The 23,861-nt window shown below is 40.0% G+C and overlaps 1 protein-coding gene and 1 pseudogene across 2 annotated transcripts in view; both read left to right on the top strand.

Annotated features, from left to right (window-relative positions):
- The first annotated feature begins 654 nt into the window (after positions 1-654).
- On the top strand, positions 655-14,410 carry kifc1 (kinesin family member C1). Its single transcript, XM_080002201.1, has 17 exons — positions 655-690; positions 1,472-1,558; positions 2,312-2,441; positions 3,374-3,424; positions 3,529-3,612; positions 4,907-5,096; positions 5,771-5,936; positions 7,354-7,521; positions 7,848-7,961; positions 8,083-8,169; positions 8,657-8,854; positions 9,920-10,084; positions 11,222-11,360; positions 12,686-12,825; positions 13,175-13,248; positions 13,339-13,414; positions 14,182-14,410. The coding sequence occupies exons 1-17, from the start codon at positions 661-663 to the stop codon at positions 14,224-14,226; spliced, it is 1,944 nt and encodes a 647-aa protein (XP_079858327.1). The 5' UTR covers positions 655-660; the 3' UTR covers positions 14,227-14,410.
- A 1,361-nt stretch (positions 14,411-15,771) lies between these two features.
- Positions 15,772-23,861, top strand: part of LOC307228504 (myb-binding protein 1A-like protein) — a 28,490-nt pseudogene continuing 20,400 nt past the window's right edge. The window contains exons 1-5 of the transcript in view: positions 15,772-15,809; positions 19,429-19,441; positions 19,550-19,708; positions 21,858-22,049; positions 22,147-22,166. The product of the transcript in view is annotated as a myb-binding protein 1A-like protein (transcript). The remainder of the gene's footprint in view (positions 15,810-19,428; positions 19,442-19,549; positions 19,709-21,857; positions 22,050-22,146; positions 22,167-23,861) is intronic.

The raw sequence follows: 23,861 nt of genomic DNA on the forward strand, positions 1-23,861 counted from the left end.
ACATAATTGTCCAATTATTTCATATCAATAACTACGCGTAAACATAACTGATTGTGAATCCGCTATGGCGTCACCAAATGGTTTTATAAACGGTCTTCTGGTTCTATTTCAGCCATCACAGTGTGGTGTGCTGCGTGAATGACCCAGTGAGACGCCTCTATTGGGGCTGAACTCGTTCTCCCCCCCCCGACCACTCACGGTGCGGTATTGTCCCGCACGAATTGAAGGGCGGGTCCTGAAGCGGGTGGACTTTTAAACCTGTATCGTCAGCTTGCATCAAAATATGTAATAGCATAACTGCACATAGAAAATGGCGATTGCATATTAAATGTTTCATGTGATAATGAAATCGTTTCAGTTTAAAAACATGGAAATCAACGATTGAAAAATAATTACAGTTGGCTCATGATGGTCGCATGTCGCGGAGTTGAAGCCCTAGAAAGACAATCAAATACGTTTAGCATTTAAATGTACCATGTTTTCATTTAAAATACGGGCCAGCGCCGGCAGCAGAAAGCGGCGCCCTTAGCCCCGCTCCGCCTCGTCATTCGACGGCGACGGGGGCCGGGCTAAATGCCGATCCCACCAATCATAGCAGCGCACAGGGCGCGGCGATCAAAAACGTTGGAATTCAAATTCAAACGGTGGGAGGCGGTTAAGATGGAGGAGCAGGAGACAAACGCGCCGAAGGTAAAATCATACATTTATATTTGAAACTTCACTGTTTTTCCTCCATAAAACAATACGTGTAAAGCTACTGCAACGCTCGATACCACCACGCGTAACCGTACGGCGCCTGCTTAATGTGTTTATTGTTTACTGTGTTTTATTTCAGACCAGTCAAGCGGTGAGTTGTTGTTTTTTTTGTTTTTGTCTGTTATTAAAATGTCCTCCCTCGACCCTGAAGCTCGTTTGAATAAAGAATCCTGTCCCGTTTATGTTGTTGTTTTATTAGTATTATTATTAATAACGTCTCCGCGTTGTGTTGCGTTTGGTCATTAACTCAGCCTCGACACCGTTTACATCACGACACCTCAAACTATTAAAACCTCTTACAACTTAATTTATTTGGTGAACAAAACACAGCAGAGTGTCTCTGTTTACAACATTTACAAGTTAATCCTGTTTGTTGTTGTTTTTTATTGTTATTATATTTCATTTCGTTTATATTTTGTGGTAATGCACTTTATACATCCACTTTATGATGAACATCCATTTATTTACTTATTTTTCATTTGTATGTATTTCCTTTCATATAATGTATTTTATTCCTTTTGTAAAGCTTTTTCAAATGCCCCCCTGTATGAAATGTGCTGCAGATAAACCCACCCCTATACTTTTATAACATTGGCTTTTGATTCCCCTTGAATTTGGCCGTAGATCTGAAGTTGAGAACACGTTTTCCCCACAAGGATCAATGAAGTGATGAATAAATAAGATGTGGTGGATAAGTTGTGGTTCCCCTCCTCAGAACACCCTGTCCCGCCTGCCGGTAATGTCCAGCAAAAGGGTTCTGAGCAACAGCATGGAGAGCAACACCGACACCCAGCCTGCAGAGGTTCGTAATGAATACCATTAACTCTTCTACATGCCCTCTACTTGTCTGTACTGGGGCGGGATGCTTTCTGGTCGTCCATAGTGGGGCTGGATGCGTTCTGGTCGTCCATACCGGGGTGGGATGCTTTCTGGTTTTCTGTACTCCTCTGTTGCAGAAGCTTTCAGACTGTGTCCCCTGAGCTTTGACCCCATCGACTTTGTTAAACTTGGAGAGAACCCTTGTGACCTTGTTGCTAAAAAACAATTTGATATTTATTTGTTGACGCTTTGGTGTTTTATTACACAATGAAAAAACCTAGTTCTGCTGATGACTATATTGCCGTTTATTTGTGAAGTGCATTTCTCAGAACTCAAAGCACTGTACAATCCAGGAAAAGCGTATCCTTTTAGAGTGCTTTGTCAGATAATGCTAATCATCAGTTAATTGAGGCTTGATTGCGCAAAGGTATTGATGAACGCCATGCCGCCATTGTTTGTTTGTTTGTTTGTTTGTTTATTTATTTATTTATTTATTTATTTATTTATTTGACCAAAGTGACTCCAGGTCAGCTTGGTCATTTTAAATATTTATTTGGTTTGAATGAATGGTTTGTGAGTCTTACCTCTTTACACAAAAGTGTTTGAGAGAGAACATTTTGAACAGTGTTATAGTGCATTATGTGTTATTTCCTATTTGTTTACAAGCACTACAAATTGTCCACAAACACCTTTTAAAAAAAGTCTGTATTCCTAAAGTGAGCGGTTGTTTGTGCAGAAGCGGCTGCGTAAGGAGCCAGCACCCAAGCCGGCCAACACGGTGATGGGCTGCAGGAGGCCACCCATCGCGGCTGCCACGCTGACAGGCAGCAGGAGGCCGCCTATCGCAGCCGCCAGGGCTCCTACCTGTGAGTCACCAACTTATCCACCCAAATTCTGCCCGAAGCGCTCAATGGACACAACGCAGAGTACAAATTAAATCCATGAACACCCTTCCCAGGGCCTGAGTTTCTTATTTATCACCGGGAACACACCTCTCCCATCGTAAAAGACACCAAATGACTTCATTAAAGGTGCCACATTGACATTTCAGCAGTTGTCGCTCTTTAAAGTATTGGAAAGTAAAAGTAGAATGAAATGATACAGGTGGTCTTAGTATTGTACAGTGATATTGACGTGGTGAATCAAAATATTCTGAAATACTCAATTTTCCCATGGTTGGCGGGTCTGGGGGGGGTGGGTTCATGTTCTATTATTGTTCTGTAGTGAAAAATGGACGATAATAAATACATAGGGTCAAAATCCGCAATCTCACTATTGTGGGAACTGAAAATTGCAGCGGTAGTCCGTATGTGCTGCTGTCCTATCACGAGAGCCTGATTGGATCACGCAATGTATTTATCATTGACGTATAGCAGATATACCCAATGAGATCAAATGGTAAGACAATTTCAGTTCTCCAGTCATGGATATGAACTCAAAAGGATCAGGCGACAATTTAAAAGTTATTTGGTCAATGTTTTATTATGAACATACAATTGAATGAAAATCGGAATCAGCGGGTCCGTTTTTTTTTTTTTGTTTTGTTTTTTTGTTTTTTTAATTGGGACCCGGCCAAGAAAATTGCAATGGGTGCATCTTTAGTTGGTAAACGTGTTCGGTAACTTTACAAGTTGATGCATTTCAAGGGATATATCCTCATGACATGAATAAGTATACTGTAAAGAATTAGTCATAGTCGCTTGCATACCATGAGATTAGCCCCGTTAATGACCTTTTGCACTGTTATTACTCCACACGATCCATTTCCCTTCAGCCATGTTGTTTCCCTCTCTTTCAGCCAAGCAGCGCGCTACGGGGGCAGCTACAGTGGCTCTGGGTCCGTCCAGGGGTAAGATGATCCTTCCTGGGAGGTGCTCACTCGGGGATTCAGCATCACAGCCGGTCTTCATAGCTTGGAACGAGCATTAACAATGTTATTATTTTTTATTCCAGGCGTCCTTAAGCAACATGTCGTCTCTGTGGCGCCGAAGGCCGGTGCCTCCAAGCAACCTGGCTCCTCAACGGCACCGAAAGCAGGTGAGCCGTATGCTATGCACCACATGGAGGTTGGACTTCACACCTCTGCAGCAACACAACTATAAAACCTTCCCATACGGAGGATGTGGAAAGCCCGGTTAAATTCGACTGTGGTCATCAATTTGCCTGTTACAATTTGCTTAGATGTATGAACAGAAAAAATATTATACAAAGCCACTGTCTAGTAGATGCAAGAGCACTTTTTAAAATTACAAAATACACAGCTTTGAAAAAGTAAAGACATGTTAATTTTTTTATTTGTTTATGGAAAATTTGGGTAAATCCATTCTCCTCCAAAATCGTTTTGGGGCCACTGTAACGGTTTTGGTATCTTTGTGTTCAAGTGAATGTTTTTATAGTCGTCTTGCACAAATAACTAGTGTAACACTTCACTGGTGGCTTGTTATAATTAGCATAGTTCAACTGATTTGTTGGGGAGGTGTCCAGGATAGTGGATAATCAAATATAATTCAAATACTATTTTATTTCTGAAAAATATATAAAACCAGTACTAAAGTTAGTTATTTTTGTGTAGAACAGGTATAAACAATATTTTTCACATAAATAATAATAGTAAAATAAAACCTCACAGTCAGACCAGTGCGCGTGTGCCTTCGCTTTGTGAACCTGACGTGACAGTGGGTGCGTTCCTTTTCTGCCAGGGTATCTCCCGGTGGGGAGCATTGGATATCTCTTACATGGAGGGGAAACATCTGCCGAAGGCAGTAGACAGAAAATTAAAAAAACAACACAACATAAAACTGTAAAGCTTGACAAAAAAAGAAAGGCTCATCACCCAGCGAGACTCACTTCCCTTCATTCATACAACAGAGCCGTTCAAAAGAATCAGTACCTTCATGAACGGCCAGACACTAATGTGAGGGACAGAGAGTGTCTGAAGAGAACTAGTTTTATCTCCTGTTTCTATGAAAAGGGCTCACTTAGCCCCCTGCATTTGGAAAAAAAAAAAAAAAAAAAGAATACACCTCTCTTGCTAAAATGGAGTAATGCTGTGCGGCTCTGTTCGGGATGTGGCCGGTGGGGTCGCAAAAATCGTCAGACCTGTTTTGGGGACCTATATTAACCTGTTAAAAAGCAGTAGAATATATGACCTCTAATGGCAACAATAAAATTCCACTGACTTTCTAGACCATTCCATGACTGATGGGGAATCTGTCAAGTGGTTTTTGTTTTTGTTTTTTATTTTAATTTTATTTTTTTAAATAACAAAATAAACGCCACAAAAAAAAGGTTTTCCTGCATTCGGATTGGAGTGTAACTCTTTGCGTCTCAGGGGGTGGGCGGCGCGCACCCTGGGACCTGAAGGGGAAGGTGAGCGACATGGAGGGCCGGCTGCAGAACGCCCAGACCAAGTTCCGCTCAGCCAACCAGGAGAATGAGCAGCTGAGGATCTCCGTGGCCCGGGTCCAGCAGCGGGAGGCCGAGATAGAGCGGGAACTGCAGAGGCAAAGCGACCAGATCGGGTATGAGGTCTTCAGCAGGACACAGGGTTGAGAGACGGATCGGTTCTCAAAAACATTGTTCCAAATGATCAAAATGAGCGATAAAACTGGACCGGCTGTTTGGTTTTGCCATATGGATTGATGGACAGATAAATAGATAGAAATAACAAATGAACAATAAAATGAAGACCAAAAAAATTAATAAAAGAGCACGTCAAAAGATCAGTGTATGGCATATTTACTTTTAACATCTAGACTTGTATTTGGAGACACACCTGATCTGTTTACAATAAAAACAAAAATTATTTTGTATCATATTGGGGGATTGTAGGCCACGCCCAGTCCTAGAGTAGGGTGATATGAAAGTATTTATCACAGTGGTGGTGGGTTATTTTTTTAAATTCCCGGGAATACGAGGAATGTAAGTCACAATATAAATATCTGCTTATAAAATCCATGCCATGAAGAACAGTCTGGAGGACAAAATGGTTTTCAACAAAATTGTTTAATATTTTCTCCCTCATCCTGTGAGTTATTTTGTAGGAAACTGCACTCGAAGAAGTTTATTATATTCACATTTTGGTCTCAGTCTTTTTGGACACTTCCTGTCACAGAAACCAAAATTAGCTGAAGACAGTAGTGGAAATGCTAGTACTAATAGTAGTACTAGTGGTAATACTTAGTTTGTTTTTTAGGAAGTACGAGAAGGAACTGTGGGAGCTGTCGGGCGTCCGGGAGGAGCTGGATCAGACCACGGTGGAGAGGAACTCACTGCAGAGGGAGTTGTCAGACCTGGAGCTCAAGTTCCAGGTCATGGAGACGCTGAGGACCAGCCAGGAGGTCGAGATCCAGACGCTCAAGGTACAAACGGCTCTCTCTCTCTCTCTCTCTCGAAGCGTTAATTATTAATTTCACATTATGAAATACATAATAACTTATCACCTTTATAACAAGAAAAAGTTCAAGTTATATCATAAAAATTGTATATTGTTATAACGTGATTATGGGTCCCTGAGTGAAGTATAGTTCATTGTAGTTCTTCAGGTTGTATAATAAAAATGCCAGTTTTTTGGGGTATTTCCTAATTTAATTTTCGACTTCCTGGTTCAATTTTATTGTACAAGTTGGAGAGTCGCAAACAGAGGCAGCTTGACTTAAAAGTGTTAAGATGTGTGTTGGCTACAACGGTCAATTGAAGCAGAACTAAACAAATAAACAAATAGCCTAAATAATGAACATAATACATATTTTTGCCACTTTCCCACAACTGATTGTGAACACTGGAATTATAACTGAGTGCTGTGATTCATGTACTGTATGTAATGATTCATTTACTGTATATATTCATCAACTTAGGAATCTTTATACTCTTTAGTTTTTATATCATGTTCATTCATATTATTTCGATCACGTTATAACGTGATCACTTATTTCTATAATATTAAAACCTTTCTAGGGCTTTACCCGACTCAGAATTTTGTCAGGCGAATTGGATTTAGCTGTTCAATGTGAGTATTGATGATGCAGCGGGGTGCTCTGCAGAACAGTGTGTTTTTATTTTAGGTGTAGGTGGTTTTATGTCTCCTTATAAAACGAAACTCGTGTGTATGGAGCAATTATGGACGAAACCCTGCGGACACGTGTTTTATCCTTATTGTTATGCACACTGACTGACAAAACGACTGCTCAACTTGAAGAATCTCAGTCGACTGACGGGTTTCCGACCCATGATTCCACTCGTTGACTTTCAGGTTGCAGACCTAAATGTTAACAAAAGTTTCCTGTTATAACAAAAGTTTCTAATTCTGTATTAACGTGAAGTATTATGTTATAACAAACTTTTTACATTCCAACTTGACTATGATATTTAATTGAAATATGTATACTCGTATATGTATGTGACAAACATCTTGAATCTTGATCTGTTTTTATTTTTCTGGCCTGGCAACAATATGCTTCCGTAATAAGAGGCATTGAGGATTTTTTTGTTTGTTTTAACTGCACTAATGAAACTTATTCCTGTTGAAGTTTTAGCCACGAGATAATGTACTGATGGTGTCGCTTTGGACAAAAGCATCTGATAAATGACAAAATACAATTAAAGGGCCAGAGTCACATTGAGATTTACAGACTAGTCACACAAACACAGGTTTTCCTCAATCCAACAGAAGTTAATATCTGATTTAATAAATAATTCACATTCTGTTTATTACAACATTGTATGGAAGCATGATTGAGACCCAATCTGTCTGATCTCTACGTGACTTCGCCAATCCAGGTAAAGCTGCAGGTGCAGGAGTCCAGCCTGGCTCGCCTGCAGGCCGGGCTCCAGGCCTCCCAGGAGGAGGTGCTCTCCCTGCAGGAGGGCGTGGCCCGACAGCAGGACGAGCTGCACGCCGGTGAGATGGAGCGCCGCCAGCTGCACAACACCATCCAGGAGCTCAAGGTGGGACTGGAAATCACTTGGTTGCACATGAGGGGATTTCCCAATTCCTCTCCACTAGGAGGTGCACATCTGTTATTCAGAGATGCCGATGATGTTCCCCAGTGAAACGGTCAAATTGTGGATCCTTGATGTGAATAAGGTTGAACTGTATTTGAATATGCAAACGCTCCTGCTTCCACTGGACTATCAAAGTCTGAGACTGGACCTTTCCAGGAAAATCACACTTCATCCAGTTCTATTACCACCTTGAAAGTTACACAGAGTAGCTTCCTTTCAAGTGATGGAGTGGAATTTAGTTTCTGACACAGACGCTTCCTCCCTCGCAGGGAAACATCAGAGTGTTCTGCAGGGTGCGCCCCCTGACGGGCGGAGGTCAGAGCCAGCACATTCAGCTCCCGGCTGGCGACAACAAGTCCCTGACTCTGGCCAAGACCGAGGAGGTGAGAACCCCCCTATCACTGCCACTGTGTTTTTATTTCATTTTAATGCAGAAAAATAGTTGTAGATGGTAGAATAGTCTTCATGACCAATGCCTTTCATTTCCTTCATTCTGCTCTTCAGTCGCATGTGGGCCGCGCAGGAGACACACAAAAGAACTACAACTTCACCTTCGACCGCGTGTTCGGTCCTGACGCCATGCAACAGGAGGTACTGCAACAGCATGTTTTAACAACAACAATAATAATCAGTCCTGACTGAGGCTGAGTTAAAAAAAAAAAAAAAAAACGATTCAAAGATTCTATCGATGCTTCATGTCGAAATGTCATAGTGTAAATTATGCTATGCTCAGGGTCACTGGAGTCACAAATGTGTTATTTTCAACTATTTATTTTTCTAATATTTGGTGAAACTGGTCAAATAAAAAAACTGTTTTGTGTGTTTTATAATTTGATATTCGTTTTTACTTTTTTTTTTTTTTTTTTTTTTTTCCTCCCTCCTCAACAATGTGGTAAAAGTATTACAATTTCAGAAAACAATGAACCGGGAAAACATCCCAAAATGAACGAAAATGTCTGCTGATTGATGTCATGTAAATAATAAACTATGAACCTAAACCAATACGTTTAAACAATAAGATGAAACTACAAATGGACAAGAACACAACAAGATGTGAATGTGTGTTTTTTCCTCTCAGGTGTTTGAGGAGATTTCTCTCCTGGTGCAGTCGGCGCTGGACGGCTACAACGTGTGCTGCTTTGCGTACGGGCAGACGGGCAGTGGCAAGACCTTCACCATGGAGGGGGGGGAGTGGGGCGAGGCCCGCGGCATCATCCCCCGGGCCGTGACGCAGGTGTTCCTGGCGGCGGAGCGGCTGCGGGAGCGCGGCTGGGAGGTCAGAACTTGACGCTGTGTGTTCATCAACCAGGCTCAGCGGTCTGACAAATAATATGAAATACTATACTTTTGCATAATTAACTATTTATATATGGATTCCATGGTAACCAATACTAACATCGAAATAACAAACTAAACAAAACTTTCTATTTTTCTTATTCATCTGACAAAAAGAAAACGTCCTGGATGAATATAGTGATCGAAACATTTTGGATTCAGGAGTCGGGAATTTTAGAGTTTTTCTTCTCGACGCTAGAAAGGATCACTGTTCCAACAATCTCAGGGTTCCCACGCGACCTGGAAAAGCTGGAGTTTTGCCGTGGTCATTGGAAAAGTCATGGAATCAGACAAAATGACTCCAAAATGTCCTTGAAAGCAGACAGTGGTCCTGGAAAAGTTTTCTTCAATGTGCCCAAACAATAATATATTTTGCGTTGTAATGTTAATATCATGTTGATACCATTTTTATTTATTAAAGGTAAAATGTTATTCTATGGGAAGCCTGAGAAGAATCTATTCTGCAGAAAATGATAAATTAAAATGTTTTTTATTTACAGTATATAAATTAAATAGATACTTTATGCGATAGATACTTAGTGCAGGGTCCCAGCAGCTCACACACACACATAAAAAAGTTGTGATAATAGCAAACAATAGAATAAAAAATAAAGTTAATATCCTACAAACTTCACAGTTAACAATGAAAATTAATGAATACATGTGTGGGCTGAAGGAAAAAGTGCTGGAAAATTGTTTCCTGAAGAGTGTAAAGCACCGCAGCCTGTTGCAATGTCATTCACAGAATTTAAACATTTACTTTAAGACCATTTTGCTGCATGTGCAAATAAAAATAGAAATTTGAACGTGAAAAATTAAGTCACACAAACTATGATCTAAGTAAGCAGAGTCGTAAAATAATTTGACAATTTTTTCATTTTGTTTGTTTTTTTGATCTATTCTTATTTGGAGTTTTCGGTGACAAGCCCAAACATAGATGTAGTTTGATATGCATGGAGTTGTTGGAGCGCTGTGGTGGAAGCTTAACGGCTGGGATGTGCTGCAGTTCTCCTTCACAGCAAGCTTTGTGGAGATCTACAACGAGACGCTGCGTGACCTGCTCTACAGCGGCAAGTCCAGCAAGAGGCCGGAGCACGAGATCCGCAAGACCAGCACCAACAGCGTCACCGTCAGCAACCTGACCTACCAGCAGGTCTCCACCCAGGACCAGGTCAGTGGGTGGAGTCTGTGGACTCACTATTCAAAATATGACATGCTTATTGCAGTTGTAATATTACATTAAGACGATAAGGAAATTCATAAATGACTGAAAAATAATCATTTTAACAAAAAGACAATGTGGTGACGTGGTCCCAAAAATGTCTTCTGACCTGAAGGAAACGTTTCAGATTTGGGGCTAAAGGATCGTACTTTGGCAAATTATTTCTTAATTATTGGTCTTGAATTGACACAGTAATTCTCCCTGGTGGAACATTTAGATTTCACACATTTATATTAATATTATTCCCGTTGAAATGGGAACTTTCCAAATTTTATACTAGAATAATATAAAGCCAAAGCAGAATAATACAATACATTAAAAAAAAAAATAATAATAATAATCACAGGCGTCTTGGTGGCTCAACCAGATAAGCGCGATTGCAGTCATTTACTGCTTGTCGCTCCTTCTCACTACCCCCCATTTCCTGACTCCACACAAAAAAGCTAAAAAATAAAATCAGTTACCAACAGGATAAAAATATGCATTAATTTATTCATAAATTTAAAAAATATGTAAGCTTGTTGATAAAAGATTTGTCCACTTTTTGGGGTTACAAATAGTCTGAAATGAAACTCCCTGAAACCTGCAGACAGGCTGTACTGAGCACCAATGGGGATTTTAGGACATTGTGATATTTTTCACATGGAGTACATTACATGAGTACATTAGAGGGACAGCTCAGGTTGGACAGTTTGGTGGAAAAGTGAGAGAGGCCAGATTGAGAGGGTTTGGACACGTGTGTAGGAGAGATGAGAGTTACATTGGGAGAAGGATGCTGAGGATGGAGCTGCCAGGCAAGAGGAAAAGAGGAAGTCCAAAGAGGAGGTTTATGGATGTGGTGAGGGAGGACATGCAGGCGGTTGGTGTAAGGGAGGAAGATGTGTAGAACAAAAGGTATTGGAGGCAGGTGATCCGCTGTGGTGACCCCGAACGGGCGCAGCCGCAAGAGGACGACGTGAAATCTTTCACTTTGGCGGCAAACAAGTCAAACATTCCAAAAAGATGAATTTTCTAGTAGTTGTCAGTTCAACTTGGCCCTGGTTTGACTTTAATTCAGATGCATTTTGTTCCATAATGTTTGTCCAGGTGCATGGCCTGATCGCCATGGCCAACAGGAACCGCTCCACGGCGCAGACCAACTTGAACGAGCACTCGTCTCGCTCCCACTCTGTGTTCCAGCTCGACATTGAGGGAGAGAATGCCGGTCACGACCTCAAGTGCAAATGTGAGAGGATTGAAACGCACACGACTCTTTATTTTTCCCGAATTAGCTAGTAGTTAAAGGGGACCTGTTATAGAAAACTCACTTTTTCAGTGCTGGTGCACATACATTTGGGTCTCTGATGGAACTACGGAGACACACATACACTGTGAAATAAGACCACAGTCTGTTTTTTTTGTGGGGTCCTTATTTCAGAAAAGAACAAGCTATTCAGATTAGCCTCCCCCTACTAGGTCAAGTGGTGACTCACTAGAATTAGAACTCAGTAACTCACTAGAATTAGAACTCAGTAACTCACTAGAATTAGAACTCAGTAACTCACTAGAATTAGAACTCAGTAACTCACTAGAATTGGAACCCAGTAACTCAACCCACGGCTTGACTACTACTGGACCCACTAACATTGTCGAAGCTAAGATATAAGACTGCTCTGTCGGCTGCACAGACCAGCACAAATCTTTTAAAAGAGAGAGTAATCAAAACCAACTGTCCGTGATTAGGCTGCAGATGAGGGAAATGTAAGTATTTATTTAGAAAAAAATAATAACGGCGCTGTGGGTTTGGTGTGCTGCGTGTTTCTCCAAACAAACCCAATGCAAACTGTTTTTAATTATAGATTCATACAGCAGAACCCTACTACTCATGTTCAAACCCCATTGGCTCACTAAACTAGGGTATTCGGGAGAGAGGCAACACCTACTGAGAGTCAGGAACAGGAAAAGTTTTGAGGCATGTTAGAATGGCTAGAATGGCATCATCTGAGTGTTATTTTCTTTTTATTTTATGTTTAAGACCTGTTTTGGGGACATCAAAGACTTGAGACTTGTTGAAGAGGACTATTATGTCCCCTTTAGGGAATGCATGGAGTTTAACTCATGACATTTTACAGAGGAGATGGAAATGTCAGGAATCCATTCTTTTTGTGTAAAAGTGGCTTTATGTGCATCTGTGGAATCACTTCCCTTTTCATTTGAGTGTTAATGTTGCTTTATATTGAATTTGTAGGATAACACTTTTTATTTTTTTAATTTAATCATTTATTTTAATTGCACCCCAGAATGTGCTACTCAGACACAGTTTCCTGTCCACTGCTTAAAAGAAGAAAGGTTTAATGTTCTTTCCTCTGGAATGCCCACATCAGAATGTGCTGAAGGTTTGTGTAAAATGGAGACACTCAGCTCTGAAACTGATTTGTCTGTGGAAACAAATATTTATTTCACTTGTCGTTGACATGCAGGGTAGTTTGGACACACACTGACATTTCACAGAAAAGCAACGTGATGGAAACACCACGGATTCATTGTGTGTGCGTGTGTGTGTTCGTGCAGCCACGCTATGCCTGGTGGACCTGGCGGGCAGCGAGCGCTTGCTGAAGAGCCAGTCTCAGGGCGAGCGCTTCAAGGAGATGACGGCCATCAACGGCTCGCTCTCCAACCTGGGCATTGTTATCGCGGCACTGGCCAACAAGGTGAGGAAACGCTCTCATGGTGTCAGGTTAAATCCGGCGAACGTTTCCGAGTCGTACGCAGGATGCTTCCAGGAGGTTTTTTTTTTTTTCATTTATTATTACGTTTTTTGCTAAATTCCTTGTTTTCTGATGACATTTCCATCGCTGTCCCCAATATATATGACCTGCCAGATTGTGTCCCCCCTTACTTGCATTGAACTCCTGATGGAGGGATGGCGCGTCCAGTTTGGGGAAAAGGCTGAAACCTGCTGACAAACTACACAATGGGAGACTAGAAAACAGGGAGGAACTTCAATGACTGACATTGTAATTCCCAAATTTAAAGACTGAGTCCTTGCTGTTGTTTCAGGAGAGCCACATCCCGTACAGGAACTCCAAGCTCACCTACCTCCTGCAGGGATGCCTGGGAGGAAACAGCAAGACGTCAGTTTCTTTTTGAATCTTTGTACTATGTGTGATATGAGCTGTGTGTTGCTTGGCTTCTCATTCACTTGTTCTCCCCTCCGACCCCAGCCTGATGTTTGTGAACATCGCCCCAGAGCCGGACAGTTTTGGGGAAACACTCAACTCCCTAAGGTTCGCCAGTAAGGTGGGTTAATCCCCAAAGACAGGGTTTTGGTTTCTGCTTTTACAAAATACTGCGCACGACATTTACTTTGTGTTGATAAAGTTCCACGTTCAGACTGTCTGAGATCCGGGGAAATAATTGCATCGAACTAAAAGTCATTTATTGCACCGATAAGTTATGTAATTATTAAAAATAATAATTGGATGAAAAGATAAATGGAATTGTAATGCTGTGTTTAGGAATTAATAAAGAGTTTCATTGCAGGTTGAGAACTTAAACTCCACTTGCAGACTAACTCTGTCCTAGATGCAATGGCATACAAACACTCTTTGTTGTATGCCCAGTATGCTGAGAGCACAGGTTTAAAAAAAAAAAAAAAGGAATTGTAAATTTAAATGGATGTGGCGGTTTCATGTATTTCGCCTTGCATCCAATGAGTTTATGAAGCAATTAAAAAAAAATTCTCTCTTTATAATTCACCTGCGCTTTGTCATGTTTAACTCATCTTTCCCAATTTTCACAGCAACAGAATTATCACTTTCTTCAATGTATTTCCAGCTTTCCCTTGTTTGTGTGGTTGTGTGGTAATATGGGTTTGTCTAAAATAAACACTGCAGTGTGAACTGTGATACTACGTTCAGCCACTAGGGGGTAACAGTGCTTTGAAATATAGAAATCCCATATACCATATAGAAATGAACGTACAAATATACTGGAAGTCTGCAGTACATTCAGATTTCAGTATTATTGACATAATATGAATAATTGTGCATTTGTTTTTCTTGCAGGTCAACAACTGTGTTATTGGAACTGCAACGGCCAACAGGAAGTGATCTCAAGCCATTGGTTTTTAAAGACGTGATTCTTTTTTCGGAATATGTTTTACCTTGATTCTATTTTGGTCCATGCCATGCACTACCATATCTTAGTGCTCTTTCAGTTATAATAAAGTATGAGCTATTGGTTCATGAATGAATTCTGTCATGGCTCATCAGTGCAGATTCTTTCCTACTAAACTACTACAATACAATAAACCTTTGTAAATAACATAATCAGTGGTTAAGTGATTATTGATGATTATTTTCCCAATGTTTTCATTTTCTTTCTTTGTTTCCTTGAGACAAGCGACGATCGTGCCCATAGGATATTTCTACTTTATATGCTGGATTTAAAGGATAATTTCAAGCGCTTTAATCAAAATCATCCCCAAAGGCCTCCTGCAGTTTATGTAGATTGGCACGTCTTGTTTTCTATCAGAATGTGTTAAAGTTTCTCTGCTATGAACCTGATGTGACCTGACTGTGGGGGCAAAAAGATGTTTCTTTTAATTTCAGTTTGAGATTGCATTCTGTGATTCTAAAACAGTTGCCTAGATAAGAGCACAGTAAGCGGTAATAATGGATGTCACTATTTTCAAATGGGTCCCCGACATCTTACATCACAATATCTGAATAAAATAGTTCTCATTAGAACTGCAAGAGTCTCACCTTTACAGCCATGCCTGACATGTCAGCCACATAGGGTTTGTTGGCTTCAGGGTCTAAACGCACCGGGTTCTGCAGTGAAAATCGGTTATTTTCACCTTTTTTTTTTTTCCCTCCCTATTTCGACACACTGGGGTACCTAAACTGTCATGGAACTGTCGAAATTGGGTGAGGCTACTAGTGAATCCAAAGAGCCCAATTGTGTTCATGTGTGAAGAAATATGGCCTTATAATTACCATTCCAATATGCTGACAGAATTTATTTTATTTTATTTTTTTTATTTACATTTTTTTTTTTTAAACTTGACCTTACTGTATAAAGAATTTGGAAGAGACTCGTGTGAGCATGAAAACTCAAAGGCCCCCAATCGAGCAATGACCCACCTGAGTGGGGTGCCGTTTTAGGGGGGAATCGAACCCGAGACCTCTCTGCGGGGTAGCACTGTAAGTGCTGTAGCACCGTGCCAGGAAATAATTGGGTTTTAGATAAAGGGAGCAGGTTTTGTTTGTAACAAGGTGTTATGGGTTAAGTTAGATAAAAGGAGGCGGTAAAATCATTGAAAGTAACTTTGGTAGAATGATGATATAAGTGGTTTCTCAGAATGAGAGGAAAATTTGATCAAGAATTAGTATGTATTTTAAATATCAGGCAAAAAAAAAACCCAGAAGAGCACAATATATATCAGAATAGGAACCATTATATGGAGCTCTATAAATAATATGATCAATTTGAAAACATTAAAGTGGTAGTTAAGTTGTTATGAACAATTAATCGAAAGAAACCAACATTATATTGAGACGTGTTGGAAGATGGAAAGTATGGAAAGTAAAAGTGATACAACAGTGATTTTTAATGCAACAAAATTAAAAGGTCACTGTTTATTCTGGCAGGACATGGAGCACACGCCCTGTGAAGAAGGAACGACAACATGGTGAGAGGACAGGATCCCTGTTTTTCAACCCAGTATTAAAACATTGCTTTGTGTCATTTACAACTGTTCATAGCAACAACCTTGCTCTACAGAAGTTGCGGCATTACGTTTCTAAACAGTCTTCACATAGGTTGTAAGAAATTATGGGAACCAACATTCCAATCAGACCAGGGTTGGAAAATGACAGCACTGATAGCTGATGGCAGTCTCTAAAGATGCATGTTTGGTGGGTACGCTTTAAAAGCACCTGTGTTGAAAAATGACCTTTTAGTGTTTATACATTATACATTTATATATATTTATATATACAATGATGATACATTTCAGCTGCAATGTTTATCCATTTTTCAACCCAGGTCCCCCATCATTTATTACTATTGAGAGACCTACCACTCTGTTCTTATATACAGTAAGAAATGATGGGAAGCATTGGAATTATAGGCCTGTGATTGGAGATTGGCCAAGCACTGACAGCAGGCTGTTGGCAGTCAAAACAATCTTTGTTACTGATTTCAAACACTCAGATTGTTTCGATGGTTGTTGTCAGTGCTTGGCCATTTTTAAATTCCAGGCCACAGGCACTTTTAAAGCCTACACACCAAATTCACATAGTTCCAAGATGGGTTTTTGGAGAATGCCATGGCTGCTCATCTGCCCAATGTTGGGTCCCATTTCAAACTGCAGTCTATGGGGCAAACATTTGTGCCCTGATGTCAGACTGCATTTTAGTCACAGTGAGGTTGTTTCATTATGAAATGTCGGGATCTAACACTCTAATCAGAAAAATAGAACCTGTGCTGTGAACTATCAACACGGAGGTTGCTGCTCCCCCAGATACCATGATGCTGCAGGAATAAAGAGCAAGATATAAAAAAATGAACACCATACGTAGTCTCAGCTTGCAATAAAATGATTTGTTTTGGCTCAACATATTGGCTCCATCTGGGCAAAGAAAACAGTTTCAAATAACATGTCACACTATGAGTTTTTTTTACATCAGCAGAGTGTTAATGGTCCTTTAAACCACTGACCTCAAGTCTTCCGTGAAGGTCCAACAAATCCTTCCTCACTCAATGGAACTCCTCAACCTGGTACACTAGAGGGAGGAAGGAAATAATTAAATGTTTGATGATCTGGAATTATGTTATTTTGTGGATAACAAATGTCTGAACATCCCAACATATTTATATCTGTTACTGAGGGCGCTTTCATACCTGTGGTTCTTTTGTTTTGTGTTCACACAGCAGAGCAAAATGCGTAAACCAACTCCACCCGCTGGTAAAGTGTCCTCTCATTGGTTAGAACTATTGACAGTTGACACTTCCCAGATGTAAAAGAAAAATCCTGCCCGCAACCAATAACACACAGCATGTTTCGTTTGCTTCCTGCAATTGGGTCAAATCGGGGTGGAATTGTGTTCTCACCTCACTAGGGTTCCAGTCCCGAGTTCCATTACTGCATTTGCACCAAGGGGGATTAACATCCTGAAAGAAGTGACTCAACCCCACAAACTGAGGATCAGAGCCCGACACTGAGTCACAATGTTGGAAACTGAAGGAGAAATCGTCATCATTTGGAAGTGGCTCGCTGTTAATAAGTAACATCACAATGTTCACTAATCTTCTAAAATCTGTTGATGTTCACTGATGAAATCACTTTAGCGCCGTGGGAAATATTCGTCCAACAACCACTTTACTATTATGACCCCAATAAATTCAAGTAGCAATCATGTTGTTTTTTTTCAGTTTGGCACCATCTAGAATTTTTGAGATGTATTTGATGATGAATTTACTCGATTTTCTCCCGGAGGGAAATTGCAGCATCACGACGGTTCACATCAAAAATAATAAAAAATACAGAAAATAAATGGCAATACATTATGAACCTCAAAGTTAACGAAGGGATGGAAACATGTGAAAATATACAATGAACCTGTTGATGGTCAATAAATATAAACCCAAAAGCCAAAAAAGTAAAGATTACCAAAAAAATTAAATACAATTTGATGCATGATACCCAATAAGTTAAGTTACAATAAGTAAGAAGATAATAATAAAAGAAATCGTAAAGATTTAGTCATGAAAAATACATCTAAAACTTCCTAAATTCTAAATTCAAACAGTAAACAAAAGTTGGACGTAAACAGTAAACCTAGACATTAACAATGCGGCGAGGGAAATTGCGAACATACAATTAACCTTAACCATAACTATAAAAAATAGTCCTTGTGAAAAACAAACATAAAATAAGCAGTGAGCGATAAGAATGTCACTACACAATGGCCTAATGATAAACAATAGGTAATCAAGAGGTTATTTGTCACATACATATACATACAGTCATGCATATATGCATTGAATACGAGGAATAAAACAAGGAAATGTTGTCAATAAGCCTCTAATTCAACAGAAAACAAATCTCTTGGCGGAAACAATCCTTTCTGAGGTACTTCGATGGTTCATGTCACCAAAACAATAGAATTAATCAGGAATGGAGCAAATACTTGTTCCCAGAAGTGAAAATACTTTATACTCAAATACTTTACAAAGTACTGCTTCTCCAAATCCTTATTTAATTTATATATATAAAAAAATACAATAGGAAGTTCAGCAGTAACTTGGAGCACATTACATAAGAGAGCTGCAACATTTAATCGATTAAATGATTAGTTGCCAATTATTAAATTAATCGCTAACGATTTTGATAATCGATTAATCCTGATCCTCATTACAATTTATATCAAAAAATACTATAGGTAGTTCAGCAGTAACTTAGATGGATATGAACCCAATGAATGAGATAAATAAATGAATAATGAATAAATAAAATCACTTTTTTTGTTGCACAGCGGTTCCACTTGTACTCCGGCGTGTGTTGTTCTAAAGAAAACGAGGAAGGAATCAATTAACACATCAAATAGTTGTAGGTGTAAAATAAACGGACATCTCCAATCAGCCACCGGGGATTTCAACTACCCACAGCGCCATCTGGTGGACAACTAGGTGTATTACCGGACTACGCTGCAAGCTGTCAGGCAATGACTTGACATTTACAATAATATTATTATTGTAAATGTCAATGTGTGTTTCGGTATATTTGCTTTGATTATTTGACATATTATGTCAATCAAAGCAAATATAACAAAACATATTGTTAAAAGGTTACTCCACCAGTCACACCCTCTAAAACGAATTCTCGAATTCCCACAATGCACTGCGTGCGTTAGATGTAGTTCAAGGGACAAATCCACCTCAATTTATCAATAAAAAACTAATAATACCACATGAGAAAATAGAGCTGCAACGATTTGTTGATTAATTGATTGGTTGCCAACTATTGAATTAATCACTCACTATTTTGAGCATGGAGTTATCTTTTTCAGTCCTCTCTTTAAATCTTTAAATGTCCAGTCTCTCCGCTCTGAAGGAGGGCCAGGGATCAAAGATCAGAAAAGGGCCCTTGCTTCTCTGCTCCAATGTGTGTTTAAAAAGTGTCAAAAACGTCCCTAAAAGAACTCCAATCAAATCAAACCTTGGCTACAGATTTAAACTCGTATACAAATCTTCTCCCTACGTCCTAGTGCTCATCTGAGATCAACGTCTCCCTTGCGTGGCCTCAGTTCTCTGGCGCCTGTAACCCAACCTCCGTGTTTAGGGTTCCGGGTTAGGTCAGGCGTCATGGCAGCCACGTCCGTCCTCATTCCACCCCATAACACCTCCCCGTGCTCCCTGTCCATCTAGAAGAGTCTCAAAAAGAAGAGCCCAACCTTCCATCACGACTGCACCGCTCCACTGCATGCCGCCCCAGTCAGGGCTGCTGCTCCTGGGGTCAAAGCAGTAGGAAAGACCAGGGCTCTCCCTCAGGGCCCTGTTCCACGTGGAGGTCTGAAGAGACACAGTGTGAATCCTGCCCCAAATGAATTAGAAACATTTCTGAAGAACAATTTTTTTTTACTATTAAAAAAAGTATAGTTAATGAACTAGTACAGTCAATTTACTGTATACAAAGAATGGTACCAAAAAATAGCTTTTTTAAAAATATAAAACTAAAAACAAAAAGAGTTAAAACACTTTTGTCACAAAAATAAGAATAGTACATTTATTTGTGAATTTAAAAGTTACAAAACACAATATAAAACCTATTTTATTATTAAAAATAAGAATAGTCATAAAATATTTCTCTACCCTTAAAAAAAGTAAAAGAAAAAAAAAAGAAAAAAAGATGAGTGAAAACTATTTTGGGAAGTTACGGAGGCCCGCAGTGTAAATCCTGGCCCAGATGAGACACATCTCTGCAGACGTCTGTATTTCGTTGAGGCCTTAAATCTATTCTTAACAGTGAGAGTGAGCGCATCAGGTTCAGTGTGTGTGTGGGTGTGTGTATGTGTGTGTGTGTGTGTGTGTGTGTGTGTGTGTGTGTGTGTTCGTGCTTGGTTTATTAACCAGCTGATGTTTCACAGGGAAAAAACAAGTTAGACCAATGATGAAATGACATTTGAACAGAAAGAGAATATTTTTGTTATTGTTATTGTTGTTACTATTATTACTATTGTTATTATTTATTAATTTATTGAAATACTTATTTTATTTAAATGTCATTATTGTGATGAATTTCTGTCTTTATCTTTTTTTTTTTGTTATGTAAAATGTATTATAATAATAACTATATATTATAATAAAATAATAATAACTATATTATAATAAAATAATAATAACTATATCATAATAGAAAATGTGTGTATGTAAGATTTCATGTTATGTCAATCTAAAATTTGAATGGAAAATGTATTTTCCTTTTCTCTGCTCTGACCATGACCACAGTGCTGCTTGGACATTCTATAAAGCAAACTGGCCCCTGACTCAGTCTTTAGGTCCCGAAATTCAACGACAATTAGAGAGATGACTAATATTACATTTTTTGTCGTATTACAACTCAATCATTTTGGAGCAAGCAAAAAATATCCATGTGTGACAATTTCTATTTAGGCAAAATAGCAACACACACACACACACACACACACACACACACACACACACACACACACACACACACACACACACACACACACACACACACACACTGTACTTCCTTCCTTATTTCTTTCCCTCCTCAATTCATCCCTTCCACCTTTCACCCTTCCTTCCTTCCCTTTAGCCCTATTTCTTCACTTCCATCCCTCTGCCCTTCCTTCCTAAGCTTCATACTTCCTTCCTTTATCCTGCATTCATCCCTTCTTCTTCCTCCCCTCTGTCATTCTTTCCTCCCTCCTTCCCTCCCGCTACATAGCGGTAACGTTTCTTTATTTACCACTCCTCCAGATCAGCATCTCATTTAACACCCAAACAGTTTATCAACCCTTCCTGATGTGCTATTTAAAAAGTCAGAAATTCTTGGAAAGTCAGTTTTAAATATTATTTTAAGCGCATACAGTTTTCTGCACCAATGGTTGGAACCATCAGGAGAAAGAACAGTTCCATGAGAAAAAAACAAAAAAACAAAAACATGAAAAGCAAAGTAAAACAAATTTAAAACAAACAAAAACAATTAAAATAAAATAAAATAAAAACTTTGCCACTTTGCAGAATAAAAAACATTTGAACGTTGGAACATGTTTTTGTTAAATGAAAAATGAGTGAATTATCAAAAGGAAACAATGATTCATGATGGGTGGGAAAAACACAATGCACAAAATATTTATTGGGTTCATTGTTATTGAGGTAACTACAATATATATATATATATATATATATATATATATATATATATATATATATATATATATACATATATATATATATATATATATATGTATATATATGTATATATATATATATATACCCTCTCAAGCGTCAGTTGTGGCTGCTCAAACCCTCCCATCCACACACCACAGCCATAATAATAAACATGCTTCTATGGGTGTGTGACTTTTTGTAGTGGTTAACATTATAGAGGTGTGCCACAACGACAAGACCATTCAGTGATTTTCCTGTCACTGACCAAACAGGTTAAAGTGTGCCAGTTTCCCTGAGCATCCCGTGGATCCGCCAGGTGTTCCCACGCTCGGCACTTTCCAGGAGACGGATGTTGGTGGTGTATCAGATGACGTTGACCTTTCGAGGTCTTGGATCTTGGGTTCTAGAACATGTACATAATGAGTGCGTTCCTTTGCTTCTGGCCAGGTTGACGGAGCTGCTGAAGAAGGCGGCTCACTCGGTGAAGAAGGAGTGTGTCCTTCCCCCGGTGGCCATGGACCTGCTCCAGCTGTCCCTGAGGGAGGGAAACTTCCAGCTCTTCTGGAACAATGTCATGTTAATGTCCTGTTAATGGATTGCTAAAGGATCCGCATGGACCCACGCAGTAAGAAACCTCCATTCTGTCCAGGGATGTTAATAATTAACCGTTAAACCATTCACCGAAAATAAGAATTTGGACCAATTAATACGATCAGTTAAACGGCAAAAAAAAAGTGTTTCTTTTTCTTTCTGAAAAAGTATCTTCCTCCCTTACACCAACCGCCTGCATGTCCTCCCTCACCACATCCATAAACCTCCTCTTTGGTCTTCCTCTTTTCCTCTTGCCTGGCAGCTCCATCCTCAGCATCCTTCTCCCAATGTAACTCTCATCTCTCCTACACACGTGTCCAAACCCTCTCAATCTGGCCTCTCTCACTTTTCCACCAAACTGTCCAACCTGAGCTTGAATGAATGTACTCATTCTTAATCCTGTCGTTCCTTGTCACTCCCAATGAAAATCTCAACTCTGCCACCTCCAGTTCAGCCACCTGCCTTTGTGTCAGTGCCACCGCCTCTAAACCGTACAACATAGCTGGTCTCACTACCGTCCTGTAGACCTTCCCCTTCACTCTTGCTGGAAACCTTCTGTCACAGATCACTCCAAACACTCTTCTCCACCCACTCCACCCTGTCTGTAATCTCTTCTTCACCTCTCTCCAAAACTCTCCGCTGCTTTGGATGGTTGACCATCCAAGGTACTCCAGGTACTTGAACTCATCCGCCTTCTCCACCCCCACTCCTTGCATTCTCAGCTTTTAGCCGCTCTCCCTCCCATTCAGGCACATGTATTCTGTCTTACTCCTGCTGACTTTTATTCCACTTCTCTCTCATGCATGCCTCCACTTCTCTAGGCTCTTCTCAACCTGCTCCCTACTCTCGCTACAGATCACAATGTCATCCGTGAACATCATAGTCCACGGAGACTCCTGCCTGATTTCATCTGTTAACCTGTCCATCACCATTGCAAACAAGAAAGGGCTCAAAGCTGATCCTTGATGCAATCCCACCTCCACTTTGAATGCCTTCGTCATGCCTACTGCACACCTTACTACTGTCTGACTGCCCTCATGCATATCCTGTACCACTCTTACATACTTCTCTGCCACCCCCGACTTTCCCATGCAATACCACAATTACTCTCTCGGCACCCTATCATATGCTTTCTCTAAATCCACAAAGAAGCAATGTAACTCCCTCTGGCCTTCCCTGTACTTTTCCATCAGCATTCTTGAAGCTAACATTGCATCTGTAGTTCTCTTTCCTGCCATGAAACCATACTGCTGCTCACTGATCCCCACCTCTCCTCTTAACCTAGCCTCCACTACCCTTTCCCATAGCTTCATGCTGTGGCTGATCAACTTCATTCCTCTGTAGTTACTACAGCTCTGTACATCTCCCTTATTCTTGAAGATGGGTACCAGTAAACTTCTTCTCCACTCCTCTGGCATCCTCTCCCTTTCCAGGTTGGTGTTAAACAGTCTTGTTAGGAATGCCACTGCCATCTCACCTAAACATTTCCATGCTTCCCCAGGTATGTCATCTGGGCCAACTGCCTTTCCACTCTGTATCTTCTTTAATGCTGTTCTCACCTCATCCTTGCTAATTTGCTGCACTTCTTGATCCACTATCCCCACATCATCCACTCTTCTCTCCCTCTTATTTTCTTCATTCATCAACTCCTCAAAGAACTCCTTCCACCTTCTCAACACACTCTCCTCACTCGTCAGCACATTCCCATCATTATCCTTCATCACCCTAA

Source organism: Zeus faber (genome assembly GCF_960531495.2).
Source record: "Zeus faber genome assembly, chromosome: 1".
Taxonomy (NCBI): domain Eukaryota; kingdom Metazoa; phylum Chordata; class Actinopteri; order Zeiformes; family Zeidae; genus Zeus; species Zeus faber.

Bases quoted from the DNA above. Each gene is read 5' to 3' on its own strand.
- kifc1 (XM_080002201.1), top strand. From the start codon at position 661: ATGGAGGAGCAGGAGACAAACGCGCCGAAG. The intron at 8,855-9,919 runs GTCAGAACTTGA...GATGTGCTGCAG, and splicing joins TGCGGGAGCGCGGCTGGGAG to TTCTCCTTCACAGCAAGCTT. The intron at 12,826-13,174 runs GTGAGGAAACGC...CTGTTGTTTCAG, and splicing joins TCGCGGCACTGGCCAACAAG to GAGAGCCACATCCCGTACAG.